The sequence below is a fragment of the Schistocerca piceifrons genome, chromosome 1 (assembly GCF_021461385.2).
Source record: "Schistocerca piceifrons isolate TAMUIC-IGC-003096 chromosome 1, iqSchPice1.1, whole genome shotgun sequence".
NCBI classification, from domain to species: domain Eukaryota; kingdom Metazoa; phylum Arthropoda; class Insecta; order Orthoptera; family Acrididae; genus Schistocerca; species Schistocerca piceifrons.
Window position 1 is genome coordinate 165,978,158 of NC_060138.1, and position 15,838 is coordinate 165,993,995.

Below are 15,838 nucleotides of genomic sequence, written 5' to 3' on the forward strand. Positions count from 1 at the left end.
AAGAATGTAGGGAAATCAGTAAAGAGAAAGAAAGTGTTGTTGTTAGGTAGTTCCCGTGGAAGAGGTGTTGGCCAACTTTTGCAGGATGAGCTAGGATCAAATACCAGGTCACCAATTTTGTTTAAAACTAATACTGGTCTGGAACAGGTGACAGAGGATTTAGGATCACTTTACAAAGATTTCACTATGGAAGACACTGTGGTTTTTGTGGGTGGGCCAGGTAATAGTACTGACAGAGGTCCTGGGTACAGTATAGAGTGTGACCTGGCAAAGATTGCATCAGCATCAAAGCGTATTAGTGTTGAGCTTGTATCTGTTCTTGGGTGCCATGACTGACCTCATTTGAACTCTTCTGTCAGGAGAGTTAATAAGGGGTTGAAACGGCTGCTTATGTCGGGTGCAGGATCACACATTGATGTGGTTCCTGTTGATTCTCTCAATAGGCGGAATTATACTAGGCATGGCCTTCACCTCAACAGGAAAGGGAAGGATAAACTGACTGGGAAAATAGCAGGAAAGTTAAAGGAAGAGGCACTGTCATGAGTGGTAAAATACCAGTGGTTATAAGGTTCAGAAAAGACCCTTTTTTTAGGGTAGGGAGGAGAGAAATAAACCAAGTTTTAAGAGAGGTTAGGATTGAGACAAACCTTCAGTTTGAAAAAGAAACCGAAAAACATAATTCTAGTTTATTACATCAGCATAAACAGCTGTCGGTTAAGAATTTTCAACAATCAGCAGAAAATTAAACTCTTCCCAATTTTAACTCAGTCAATGTGTAATGTTGGCTGTCTTTATTGCATAAAAATATTCAAGGACTGAGAAATAAAATTAGTGAATTAATTATCTTCATAGATGAATTAGAGTCCTCAAACCCAGCTGACATAATCTGCTTCTCTGAACATCATGTGACCACTGGTACAGAACTTTTAACATTACAGGATTTAGGTTACAATCCCACATTTGTAGAGCAGAAATGGAGAAAGGAGGAGTTGCCACATTTATCAGGAACTGTCATAAATTTAAGAACATAGACATTCATAAATTTTGCCTAGAACAGCATATGGAAGCATGTGCAACAGAAGTAGAATTTCATAAAAAATGCTTCATAATATTAAGTGTATATCGAGCACCTACATGTAACTTTAATCTGTTCATAAGCCACCTTGAAGCTGTATTGGCCCATTTAACAACCAAAAACAAATAAATAGTGGTTGCTGATGTCTTCAATGTAGATTTCCTTAAAGACTCTCCCAATAAGAACTTATTTGAGATAGTAACACTATCATTCAACTTAATTCCCACTGTAAAGTTTTCACCTAGGGTAGCCAATTGCTCACAAACAGCCATTGTTAATATCCTTATAGAAACGTCCAATGAACAAAATTATATTACAAAACCAATAGGCAATGGCCTCTCAGACCTTGACATGCAGTTCCTTCTGTAAATATTAATACTGAACAGCATGTAAAATGTAAAATCTATTAAATCTGAACTCAAGAGGGTAAACAATAATCCAAAAATTGATTATTTTAGGGCACTCCTCAGGGACATTCATTCGAGTGATGTTTACAGTGCTCATGGCATGAATGAAAAATACAACACCTTTGCTAAATAATAAAGTGCTTACTGTATTTGAACACTGTTTTCCCTCAAAATTAACCAAGGTTAGAGCAAAGTCTTCAAAGAAGCCATGGATTACTCAAGGAATAGAGGTATCTTGTAAAACAAAGAGAAAACAGTTTCTGTCAATCTGAAACAGTCTTGATGTTGATGCTATAGCACATTACAAGAAATACTGAAAAAAGACTGTAATACGGACATCAAAGCAAATATATCACAAGGAAAAGCTAGTAATATCAGATAACAAAATAAAGACAATATGGGATATAGTGAAACAGGAGACTGGTAGAAGCAGACATGAAGAGGGGCAAATAGCATTAAGAGTAAATGACACATTGGTGACAGATGTGTACAGTGTTGCAGAACTTTTTAACAAACATTTTATAACTGTTACGGAAAAGATGGGGTTGTCAGGTTCTGTAGATGCTACCATGGGATACCTCAGACCAGACGTTTCAAGTAACTTCCGTAATATGAATTTGACCCTCACTATCCCAGAAGAAGTAATGTCCCTCATAAAATCTTTACGTATGTGGAGAACTTGTTTGTGCAGCAATCGCCGACATATTATAGCTGAGGCGGAATAAAGAGAACCAGCCCGCATTCACCGAGGCAGATGGAAAACCGCCTAAGAACCATCCACAGACTGGCCGGCTCACCGGACCTCGACACAAGTCCACCGGGTGGATTCATGCCGGGGACCAGGAGCTCCTTCCCGCTCTGAAAAGCCATGCGTTAGACCGCTTGGCTAACCGGGTGGGCAGTATATGCCTAACATATGATGACAAGCAGATAGAAGAAGTGGACAGTGATAAATTCTTGGGATTACAGCCTGATAATAAATTCAACTGAGAGGATCACACCACAGAACTGATGAAGCGTCTAAACAAAGCTCTATTTGCAATGAAAATTCTGTCAGACATAGGGTATATAAAAATGAAAAAGCTGGCATACTATGCTTACTTTCACTCCATAATGTTATATGGGATTATTTTTTGGGGTAACTCATCAAGCCAAGCTAAAGTTTTCCAAGCACAAAAATGTGCAATAAGAGTTATATGTGGTGTGAACTCAAGAACATCCTGCAGAGGCCTCTTTATGGAACTAGGGGTACTAACTACTGCTTCCCAATTTATTTATTTCTTAATGAAATTTGTCATTAGAAAATATATCACTTTTTCAAACCAATAGCTCAGTTCATGGAATCAATACCAGAAATAAGAATAATCTTCACAAGCATTTAAAGTAACTTACTCTTGTACAAAAAGGTGTGCATTATTCAGGAACACACATTTTCAATAACTTGCCAGCAGCCATAAAAAGCTTAACAACCAATGAAATTCAGTTTAAGAGAAGCCTAAAGGATTTATTGGTGGCCAACTCCTACTCTATTGATGAATTTCTCAGTAGAATCAACTGATTTGTGGACATTAATCATTGGTTCCTAACCAATTCTTTGTCACTAAACTTTGAAAAAACACACTATATGCAGTTCAGAACTTGTAAGGGGTGTCCAACTTCACTTGATGGATCATGTGTGTGTGTGTGTGTGTGTGTGTGTGTGTGTGTGTGTGTAAAGTACAATCTAACTTCTGCACCATCCCATTTCAGTAATGTGTTCAATGTAAATAAATATTGTAGTAGTACTACTTTATGTTTATTACCTTATAAATAAAAAAAAAATTTTTTTAAACGATCATTCCCCTTGGGACCTGTGGAAGGAAGCTTTTTTTTGTTTTATTGTAAATATTTGTCATGTGTTACTGTTTTTCTGACATGATCTACATCCTGGAGGACCTCCTCACTACGGATCAATTGGAATGAAAGTAAATCTAATCTAATCTAATCTTGGTGTTGATATTGTTGAGGTTGTTGCAGATCCTGTTGAAGTTTCTTCTGCTGTCAGAGTGATTAGTGCTGATGTTTGAGTTATTTCCATTGAGGTTGCAGGTCTTCCAAAAGCATAAGATTCTGCAGTCATTGGTACATCATTTTTGATAAATGAAACAGATTCAAAGTTGAACTGATTGATGTTCTTGTGTATAGTTTGTTTGGTTCACATCACTCTTAATTCCCCAGATATCTTCTTCTCTGTTACCCTGAACCACTGGTCAATTGTAGTTTTCACTGTTTTGATTTATTTCCTACATCTTCTGCCTTTTTCTTTGAGATCTGCTGATCAGTAGCAGTTTGTACTGTTTTAATAATTTACTTTGCTATGTCTTCTACTTTTCCTTTCTTGTTCTCCTCTCAGTAGTTTTGTGAATTGTATTTTACTTTGCTCTTGCTAGTGAGAAAAGCTAGATTTTCACAGAACTGTTTCTTCCCTTCTCTGTTTATGCAGAGGTCTTTTACATTCTAACCAAGAATTATATCTACTTTGAAACCCAGTTACACAAACAAATATGTGGAAGTGCCATAGGTACTTGCACTGCATATCCCTATGTCAGTGAGTGTATGGTCAAATATATCCCTTGCCTGGTTCAAATTCATTGATGATATCTTCATGATTTTGACCCTCTGCTCTTTTCTCAAAAACTGTGACATCTACAACCAAATCTGCTTCACCTTTTCTTCTAAACTAGCTTTCTCCCTGGATAGTAATTTTCACTCTCTGTTGACACCATAAAGACCTTTGTCCATGTAAAATGCTAACATTTATAGTGCCCCCATTTTGACAGCTGTCACCTGTTCCACATCAGTCCCCATCTTACATAGTCTTGGAACCTATGGACACCACATCTTCAGTGGGAAGCAGGAGTAATCAAAATGGGCTGTTAACCTTGACAAAGCCTTCACAGACAGATAATATCCTGCCTAGTTAGTGCAGGAATATAGTTTCTGCATTGTTGAAGCAGCACTGATAGGTGTTTCCTTCATGACCCAGTATCACCCAGAACAGAGCTTTGACTTCCTCTTGTTACACCTAAAGATGAAATATGGCATACCCAGAATCCTACCCACATCCCACAAAGTACTAGTCCATTGTCCACACAACCTATGTAATATTGTAATCCATCCTTACGCTATCCCTGGAGCAAATATTTCACTTGATGGTTCATTTCGCTGTTGACGACTCATATACCCTTTCACCACTCATACCGAAATCAAATTGAAGACCTTTCCTATCTAATCTGAACTAGGGAGTTATGTAAAATCATCCACTTAATATGCCTTACATGGTCTGATTACTGGGCAGTCTTGTGTCTGTATGACAGTTAACTAGCTATCCTCTGCCAAATTGTCACTAACAAGAAACTTCATCACCTGATTGTTGAACATGTTGCATCCCACAACACGAATGGTTTCAGCAGCAGCTTCAGTATACATTGCATTTGGAACTTCCCCTCCACTTCTTCTCGGCATCAGCTACACTGGGCTATAGAGGTGGAACCTGTCCCTTCAGCACATACCCTGTTCTCACAGACACCTGACCTAGGTCTCTAGTATTCCCTATTTTTAGTTGCCTTCTTCACTTGCCCTTGTTATTGCCCTTTTGTCTTGTGATGTTTTCCATGCTGTTCCCCTTTTTCCCACATTTGCATTCCTCTTTTCATAGTATTTCTCTCTCCCATCCCTACTCCTCTTTCTCTCTTCTTCTTTATGTTCCATCCCACCAGTTCATTGTTAGGTTAGCTCTTATTATCAGTTTCTGCTATGTTCAGACTAAATAAACAGTTGTTATGTTTTGAGATTTAATGTGGAAAATAAGATACACCATTGTTTATCTAGGATAACTGAGACCAGTTGTGGACCAAATTGGGATCACTGTCATGGCCAGGTTGCTGTTTGACATCAGAAAGTTATTATGGGTTACAACCATGTAAAAAATGAATCTCATCTATGCTTCCTCCCTAGTTTCTTTGTTTTCTTTCCTCCTATAGCTCTTCCCCTTATTTCTGGCTATTTATTGCAATATCTACCAGATATAATAGCTAACTCTCCATCCCCTCCCCTGCAGTTTTCCAGTCTTGCATGTAACTAGATTTAAGATTTCATTGTTGGTACTCCACCACATCCTGTTGTTACGCTGTCTCTCTCTTGGCATTTTATCTTAGGTGACTATCCTGCCCAATATCTGCATATCTGTTTCACATCTCTATGGCTAAACAAAGGAACCACTCATCCAAAGTCCTGTGATATTTCACCTTTGCTCTGTGTTTTTTAATTTCCTGCCATCTGAAATTAAATTACTTTTCTGTAATTATTTGCTTCCTATTTTATTTTAATGCCTCCATCCTGTATAAAGGAAATTTGTTTGAAATACTTACAATATTTTACTAAGGCCATCTTTATTTGTAACTTTCCTGAAGCCTGGCAGGAAAGCACCCTTGTAATTGCCACGTTCCACAAAAGTGTGTGTTGTGTCCCCATACTGTAAAATATTTATAAATGCAAAAGAAATTTATATATGCATTGTAGAATAACCACTGGCTGTACTTCATATGTGAATATTAATTTTTATTACTTACTGTTTGTACTGTTGCAAATCGAACAATTCCATCATCATCACTTTCTTCCCAAATATCTTTAACAATAACTGCACCACGTTCTTTGGCTCTCTGAAAGGTCATATAAAAATACAAAATCTTTTGTAACTAAAACAAAAATAATTTCACTATACGCTAAATGTTTCTGCAGTATACTTACCTTTACAATTGTGTCAAGATCTTCAACTGTAAATGCAACATCTTTCACTCCATCTCCATGTTTGACCAAGTGCTTGCCCATTTCTTCATTATTGGGCTCATATGCAGAAACAAATTGGAACAGGATCTGTTACAGATTAAGATGCTAATAAGCTAAATATGTTATTGTTATTTGAAATAAAATTTTATTTGTTCATGTAGTTCAGTTTCATTTATCCTTCATATTCTTACATTTTTTTATTTATATAGATCTTCATTTAAAATATAGACAAATGATACTGTAAATCTCTTTATAGGACATAGATACTGATGCAGATAAAAGAGATAATCAAATGGTTACAGCATCTTCATGAACTATATAAAATTTTGGGATGAAATTCAGTGTAATCTGATTGCAAACACATGAGTGAAGGTGTGCATGAGTGTAAGCAAGTGCTCCCGCCCCCCCTTCCCCCCACACACAAATCAACAATGTTGCATTAAGAACAAATTCCCATCGATCTGAGGCAGGGATTGCTAAAACTTCTGCATGATTGCAGTGCTCCCACTCACGGGCGAAATTATGTTACCTGACTGCACACTTCCCCGTTATCACACCTTGCTTTCTGAGTGGGAAGAGGGGTAAATTGAATTTTCCACATTCAGATGCCAATGCAGATGTGCAAGGAACACTGAACGTCTTTCATGTGGCCTGGTTACATATTTCATAAGAACGCAGATTACAAACAAAAAAAGCTTTAATATTCGGAATGAAATTTTCACTCTGCAGCAGAGTGTGCACTGGTATGAAACTTCCTGACAGCTTAAAACTGTGTGCCAGACTCAGACTCAAACTCAGAACTTTTGCCTTTCAAAGGCAAGTTTTCTACGGAAGCTACTTAAGCATGACTCATGACCCCTGCTTATAGCTTCACTTCTGCCAGTAGCTAATATCGTACCTTCCAAACATCACAGAAGTTCTCCTGTGAAACTTGACTCCCAAAAGAAAAAATATTGCAGAGACACTGCTTAGCCACATCGTGGGGGCTGTTTCCAGAATCAAATTTTCTCTCTGCTGCAGTGTGTGTGCTGATACAGAACTTCCTTGCAAGACTCAAACTCAGGTCCCCTGCTCTTCACAAAGATCTCTAGTTCAAGTCTTGGTCCGGCACGCAGTTTCAATCTGCCAGAAAGTTCTAGCTTCAGTATTATTTAATGGTTTTTGCTTTAGTGAAGACATAATGAAATTTATAATTGTTACAGACTATTGGCATATGGGCAGACACAGAGCATTTCGCAAATTTTTGTCACTCTGGTTGCCCTGTAACTGATCACGTCCATAATCAGAAAAAGCCTTTCATACATATATGTTGATCAAAATATTGTATCATGTTTGCAACTCTGTTATGGAGATGTGGAAAGTTTTCCTGAGGAAAAGAACTTAGAGGCCTGGGATAGTTTTATCCTTAACAAATTTGCCTTCTATATAGGAATACCATTGCAGTTCAGTTGGTACCATCTGCACATGTACAGTGGCACTTTCTCCTGAAACAGCAATCAGTCTCAAAAACAGCTCAGAAAAGATGGAAGACTGGCAGTGTCCTCAAAACATTCAGAAAACTATTCCTGTAATTCTTTCAATGCCACAATGAATTCCTCAAAATTTGCTCTTTCTTTAATGCCAGCAAGCCAAGAGAAATAGATAATTATTTGTCAGAAGTTGCCCCTTCCAGAAAGTGATTTTATTTTTAAATGTTGTTCCAAGCATGCATCTTGATTTAACCAAAATTCTTTGCTGTAATATGCAGGGTGAGTCACTAACTATTGCCACCAAGAATAACTCTGAAAGTATGATAGGAGCTGAAAAGTTTGTGGGACAAAAGTTGCATAGGACAATGGGGGCCATGATATGATGTTGGTTTTTCATTGCTAGGTGGGGTTGCTTCAGAGATATGAAGGTCAACTTCATTTTTTTGAAATGAGATGCTATAGTTTGGTACTTATTTTCTGATAGCGGCTATTGAGACAAATCCAATGATGTGCAACAGTAAGGACTTTGAAGGTCAATGAAGGTCACAAAGGTGGCATGAACATCCATTTACAAAGGGTCTTATGCCACCTTTTTGACCTTTGTTGACCTTCAAAGACCTTACTGTTACACATCATTGGATTCGTCTCAAAAGCTGCTATCAGAAAATAAGTACCAAACTATAGCATCCCATCTCTGATAGGATCCCACCTAGCAACAAAAAACCATCGTCATATTATGGCCCCCATTGTCCCATGCAACATTTGTCCCACAAACTTTTCAGCTACTATCATACTTTTGGAGTTATTCTAGGTGGCAATAGTTATTGACTCACCCTGTATAATGTATACTCTTCCTTTCAATTGTTACACTGAGGATCTAGTAACGAACGCGACTCCAGAAACTTTACTATTTGTGCCACCAATTTCATCACATGCGCCATGCTTGTAAATTTAGCAAAAAGTGCTGCTTGATATACAGAACAATAATTACCATATGAATTTTTTTGTCAGTTATTGCAATTTTTTGCTCTTTCATCATCAACTAAATCTTAAATTCTTTCTGCATGGTGTTGTAATGCCATTCGAAAGTAAATCTGTGATACCTATTGATTCTGCAACTACATAACTGATATTGAGAATTCTCATCCTTTCCTTCTGTGATTCCCATTCATTTTTATGTTGGGATGATGGATCACAACCCTGCCTCTTTTTGTGCAAACAACCATTTAATCTATGAACTTCCTTTATACCATGATTAAATAGCGAAAGACACATAGCACTGACACCATTATTCTGTGGAACTGAAGAAAGTCATTCTGCCTGCAAAATGCTACAGCAAATGCCACAACGAATTATGGTGCATTGCACTGGTAAATGAAGTGATGCATTGTACCGAGCAGTTCTGAGAAGGACAGGGCAAAGTCATGTCAGGCTGAGCCTTGGTGTGCGCATGTGCAACACGTCGTACTGACTATGATGTAAGGCTTCTATATGGATGGAAAAAGTTCACTGAGAAGTGACAGGTTCTGAAGTTCTGTATAAGAACTATTGTCATAATAAATCTTCCTACACATTACATTTTATGTTTATAGTGAGAATGGCAACATTACGTGCATGAATTATATTATGTGCATGAATTTTGATTCACATTCTTATGAAGATGCAACTACGACTGCACTGACCTACATTATGAATCACACACAGAAAATGAAAGCAAACACATTCTGACAAAATGGGGAGATATGGTACTTAATCCTTAATCTAGCCATTTAACACATAAGTTCTGAAAATTTTCAGTCAGCAGAAGATAAATAAACTTATCTTGACAATATCAGATGTGAAAAATTATGTGAGAGATGTGTTTAGAAATCAACAAATCACACATACGTGTCAAGCTATTTCATCATGTGCTTGGTAGCATGTAATTGTTTGAGTTTATGAAACTGATAATATACAAATGAAAATAATCAATTATTGATAATATAATGTAAATGGATAGATAAAAAATCTACTCACCAAGCAATGGCAGGAGAACACACACACAAAAAGGTTTAACTTTTACAAGCTTTCAGCACCATTGGCTTCTTATTCTGGCAGATAAGTTGCAGGGGAAGGAAGAGTGGTGAAACAAGCACTAAGATCATGACTGTCATATTGTAAAGCATACTCTGCAACAGGACATTGTGTGTTGCTGATGTACATCCTCTGCCCATGTCCATTCATCCTGACTGATAACTGGCTGGTAGTCATGCCAATGTAAAAGGCCGAAAAGCATTTACATAACAGGTGATATACAACATGTGTCATTTCACAGGTGGCTCTCCCTTTGACAATATATGTTTTTCCACTTGCAGGGCTGGAATAAGTGGTGGCAGGAGGAAGCACAGGGCAAGTCGTGTAGCGGGGATGGTCACAGGGATAGGAGCCATAGGGTAGGGAGATGGGTGCAGAAGGAGCATAGGGTCTGACAAGGATATTGCAGAGATTGGGAGGGCAATGAAAAGCTAATCTAGATGCGGTGGGCAAAATCTCTGACAGAATGTATCTCACTTTGGGGCATGATTTTAGGAAGAAGTCATGGCCTTCTCAAAGAAGCTGATTAATACATTCAAGACCAGGATAATACTGGGTAACAAGCAGTGTGCTCCAAAGCTGTTGTTTGGAGGGATTAGCAGTACAAGAAATGGATGTGATGGCCTGGGAAATCTGCTTTTGAACTAGGCTGTTGGGATAATTTCGTCCAGTGAAAACTGAGATGAGAGTGGTGGTGTATTGTTGGAAAGTGTCTTAATCCAAACAAATACGTTTGCCTCGAATGTTGAGGCTGTATGGGAAGAACCATTTGACATGGGAAGGATGACAACTGTCAAAATGTAAGTACTGTTGTTTTTCAGTAGGTTTAATGTGGACAGGAGTGTGTAGCTGGCCTTAGTGAGGATGAGATCAACATCAAGGAAAGTGGCATGGGATTCAGAATATGACAATGTGAAATTTAATTTGGAAGAGGTATTTAGAGATTCCAGGAATTTTATCAGGTCAGCCTCACCATGAGTCCGTACGGTAAAGATGTCACCAGTGTATCTAAATCAAACCGGGGGCTGAAAACTTATGGATCCCAGGTAAGTCCCCTCCAAGCAACCTATGAAAAAGTTGGCATAGGAAGAAGTCAACCTGCTTCTCAGGTCACAGCACTTACCTGTTTGTATGTCTACCCCTCAAAGGTGAAGTACTTGTTGGTAAGTATAAAGTTGGTTAAGATTAGTAAGAAGAAAGGTGGGGTGTGTGGTTTAGGTGGGTTAAGAATTTCTACGGACTGAAGTGTAAGTCCTTTTGAGGGGCCTGAGGTTTTTAGGAGGGACTGAGGTCAGTTTGAATTACAGCAATCGGATCTTGATGGCAGGGGTATGCCCATAGGAACCAGGATGGCTCCTTCCTAAGCCAACCTTTCCATAGGTTGCTTGGAGGGGGCTTTACTGGGATCCATAAGTCTTCAACCCATGGTTTGGTTTACATACATTGATGACATCGTGGCCTTATGGACTCATGGTAAGACTGACCTGTTAAAATTCCTGGAATCTCTTAATACCTTTTCCTAGCTAAATTTCACATGGTCCTATTCCAAAGCCCATGCCACTTTCCTCGATGTTGATCTCATCCTCACCAAGGTCAGCTACACACTACTGTCCACATTACACCAACTAACAAACTATAGTGCTTAAATTCTGATAGTTGCCACCCTTTCTATCTCAAATGTTCCCTTCCACAGTCTCAGCATTCAAGGCAAAGGTATTTGTTTGGATAAAGACTCTTTCCAGTAATACACCACCACTCCCACCTCAGACTTCACTGGAAATAATTATCCCAACAGCCTCGTTCAAAAGCAGATTTCTCAGGCCATCACATTCAATCCTGGTACTGTTGATACCAAACAAAAACAACCTTGGAGCACACCATTTGTCACCCATTATTATCCTGGTCTTGAATGTATTAATCAGCTTCTTGGACAAGGCCATGACTTTCTAAAATCATGCCCTGAAATCAAATCCATTCTGTCTGAGATTTTGCGCACCACACCTAGAATAGCTTTTCATTGCCCTCCCAATCTCCACAATATCCTTGTCAGACCCTATGCTCCTTCTGCACCCATCTTCCTACCTGATGTCTCCTACCCCTGTGACCATTCCCACTTCAAAACTTGCCCTATGCACCCTCCTACCACCACTTATTCCAGCCCTGCAAGTGGAAAAAATATACTATCAAAGGGAGAGCCACCTTTGAAATGACACTTCTTGTATACCAGCCTTTTGCATTGGCATGACTAGCACCCAGTTATCAGTCAGGATGAATGGGCATAGGCAGAGGATGTATACTGACAACACACAATAAGCTGTTGCAGAGCATGCTTTACAACATGACAGTCATGACCTCTTTACCTGTATTACCACACACACCATATGGATTCTTTCCCCAGACACAAGTTTCTCAGAATTCAGCATGTGGAAACTAGTGCTACAACATGTCCTTGGTTCTTGCTACCCATTTGACCTTAATTTACGTCAGTTTCTTCACAGTAATTACTCCTTTCTTCAATCTGTTTTAATTTTCTACATCTTCCATTTTCTGACCTGTCTATTTTTCTCTGCCCCCCCTGCAACCTCTGATACATACAATAAACTTAGCTTTTTACTCTTTCACTCTTATCAACTCTTGCATGATGTTTTGCTAGTATTCTCTGTCTTGCATACTTCTCTGTCTTCCATCTTTAAGCTCTCAGATTTTCAAATCCCGTCTGGTGCAGTCCCCAACAATCAGTCTTTCCCTCTCATCCTGTCTGGTAAGTCTTCCTTGACCTAGGCCTCTTGGTGACTTTTCTCAACTATATCCCTTTCCTTAAAACTTTCCAGTCCTTTTCCTTTACCCTCTCTCTTCCCCTTCAACTACTCTGCCAGAAGAAGGAGCCACTGGCTCTGTATACTTGTAAAAGTTAGACCTTTCTGTGTGCATATTCTCCTGCTGCTGCTTGGTGAGTAGATTTTTTATTCATCCATTTACATTATATTGACAATATACAAAGAAACATCAAAAACTGTAGGCTCAAGTAATGGATCATATAGCTGCAAACACACTCATAGGTTATAAGAGTCTTGTGTGCCAATCATAACTTAATCCTATTTATAGTAGAAAAAATATGTTACACAACTTACCTTATTTTGTTTTACAACATGGGCTGCAACTTTTCTAGATCCTGTTTCAAGCCCTTTGTATGCAACTGGCTCAAACCCTAGCTGGGTACAGTAGTAACTGGCAGCCTGAAAATATGTTGTGTCAATGAAAAACAGATTCTTTGCAATATAGAAAAACTAAATTGTAAAACATGGATGGGACAGTTAACATATGCGACAGTAACCAAAACCGTGTTAACCTCACACTGATTACTGTACTATTATATTCTTTCATATTTACATTATCTTTCTCATCTCCTTATATGAGGAAGAACCTTCAATAACAAGGAATGGTTTGGAAATAAACTGGAAACTCAGATCAATTCTGGTAACCTGTCTGTTGTTTGCAAATATTAATACTAACTATTGTTATTTCTGTGGTATGAAATAAATGGTTCAAAGAAAGTTTCCACCATGCTAATGACTTGATAGTTGGTGTGTTTTTTTTAAATCACGAACATCTTTATCAATACTCTTTTGACCACGATAAATCTCTATCTCTGAATATCTGTTCAGTTCACTTTGTCTCTGATCATGAATTAGACAATGCAGCTTTTGTAGATTGTTCAATCTGTACCTTTGACTCAAAGGGTCATTTCAAGCTTAGATGGTGTGCACATTGTCACTTTATTGTAAAGAGAGTTGTCAATATGGGAAGGTGCCTGTTGGATTGGCTTGTACCACAGTGACATTATTAGAACATTCAACCACTGTCATGAAACACAAAACATTGAAGATGTGCCTCACTGTGGTTGCCCATTGTTGATAACACCAGCAAATGACCACTACCTACAAACTGCAACTTGTAGGTATCTCAAGGAGAATGCAACACAACAGCACACTATATGCAGACTGCTGAAATGTGTCACTTGACAACACATGTGTAGTTGGCTGTACTGCAATTGCGAGGTTCAAATAGCTGGAATCACACACCCACAGCTCTGAAATATGTTTTGGAAATGTAAGCTGCAATCAACATGTATATAAGCCTTTGCATAATAATATATACATAAGTGCAACAAAGTACATTTTTCAAACAATGGAGAAGACAATGATGGAGAAAAAGTGTTTGATAGGATATGAAACTGCAAAATAAACAACACCCGAAGTTAATGACAATGTCTGTGAGAAGCCGACCCAAAATGTTACAGTAATAGCTGTGTGTAAAATGTCATATAATATTGTGAACATAAGCATACCAAAAAAATGCTATCCACAATTGTAGAATGAAATAAAGAAAAAGATGAATAGCTTACTCGGTTGCAGAAAGGAAGAATAAAATCTGTATACATTTGCACCCACCAATTTACAATGTCAGTGGCACAATTCCAGCCAGTTCTCTTTCACCATCATCAGAATCGGCACCAAAACTATCATCATCATCTTCTTCTTCTTCTTGTTCTTCTTCTTCTTCTTCAAGAGAAATCATTAACTGTAAATTCTCATTTAAAATTTCAATATACCCAATGTGTATGACAAACTGTGACTCTGATTTAAAGTGGCATTTAACTGATAATAAATATGCATTTATAATTCCATCAGTGGTCTGTGCTTCTCTAATATGCTTGCCAACATGGCCTACTTTCTGCCTCCATGAGGTGATGTTTACAGTAGGGAGCCCTTCACATAGTAGCCTTTCCACTTCTGTTGTAAATGACTTGTTATTATTTCTAATGTAAACCTTGACATCACTCCAAACGAATTCATTTGAGTTAAAATGGCAGTGATAAGGTGTTAGCCTAATTACTATATAATCCTATCTCCTTGCAATTTCATCTACAACATATGTAGGCATCACAGGCTTAGTTTGTTTTACAAGTGAATATCAGAAGCTTTGTCATGCTCATGCCCATAGCAATATCTCTCACCTGTACCCACTGCACCATAATTTCTTTGCAGTCACTAGTTGTTGGAGTTTTATCTAATACCACCTAATGGTAAGGTAATTATCAATTACAAACACTATGGAACACTAAACCAGAGCAACAAATTTTTAAACCACTGCAGAAAATCACGGGTGGACCACATCCTCATGATAGTCATATTTTTTCTCGACCAAAAAACTAAAAGTCCTTCACACACAAAACTGTTTGAAGCACCCGCATGGGCCACGATTAATCAGGATCTTCTTCCTGTTATTTGATGATCGCTGCTTTTCTGAGTGCCATCGGTCCAGCGTCGATCACGTGCTTCTTCAGCATTGAGCCAGGCTTCGTCGAACCATACAACTGAATGGATATCCTTTCCTACAATTTTGCCGGCCGGAGGCGCTTCAGTCTGGAGCCGCGCGACTGCTACGGTTGCAGGTCCGAATCCTGCCTCGGGCATGGATGTGTGTGATGTCCTTAGGTTAGTTAGGTTTAAGTAGTTCTAAGTTGTAGGGGACTGATGATCTCAGATGTTAAGTCCCATAGTGCTCAGAGCCATTTGAACCAATCTGTCCTACAATTTTATGCAAGAAAATACCATGAGCTACAACAACATGAGCTTTTTCAAGTAACAGTTTTCATCCATCCAACTTTCTAAAGTTAAAGCACTTACCTTTTAACACCATTCTAAGTGACATTTTCCCCCCTGAGAAAAGTTCACAGTCACATTCCTGCCATAATATTCATAAATGCACCAATGAACGGCATCGGTTTGGAACAAATCAAGACCTGTAACTGGACAAGGCAGCCTTTTTTTTCCTTTATAATAGTTCTTTGGCTGAGTCCTAGAGTTTTTGAGGTATGCTCTAAAACTTTATCAGCAAAAAAAAGGTTCAAATGGCTCTGAGCCATCTATGGTCATCAATCCCCTAGAACTTAGAACTACTTAAACTTAACTAACCGAAGGACA

At 38.4% G+C, this 15,838-nt stretch overlaps 1 protein-coding gene across 1 annotated transcript in view; it reads right to left on the bottom strand.

Annotated features, from left to right (window-relative positions):
* LOC124788969 (4-hydroxyphenylpyruvate dioxygenase) overlaps positions 1-15,838 on the bottom strand; it is a 124,408-nt gene that overhangs the window by 15,787 nt on the left and 92,783 nt on the right. Inside the window, exons 4-7 of the mRNA XM_047256261.1 lie at positions 12,983-13,087; positions 6,271-6,396; positions 6,093-6,182; positions 5,892-5,995 (exon numbers count right to left, since the gene is read on the bottom strand). Of these exons, the coding sequence (XP_047112217.1) occupies positions 5,892-5,995; positions 6,093-6,182; positions 6,271-6,396; positions 12,983-13,087 (425 nt within the window). The remainder of the gene's footprint in view (positions 1-5,891; positions 5,996-6,092; positions 6,183-6,270; positions 6,397-12,982; positions 13,088-15,838) is intronic.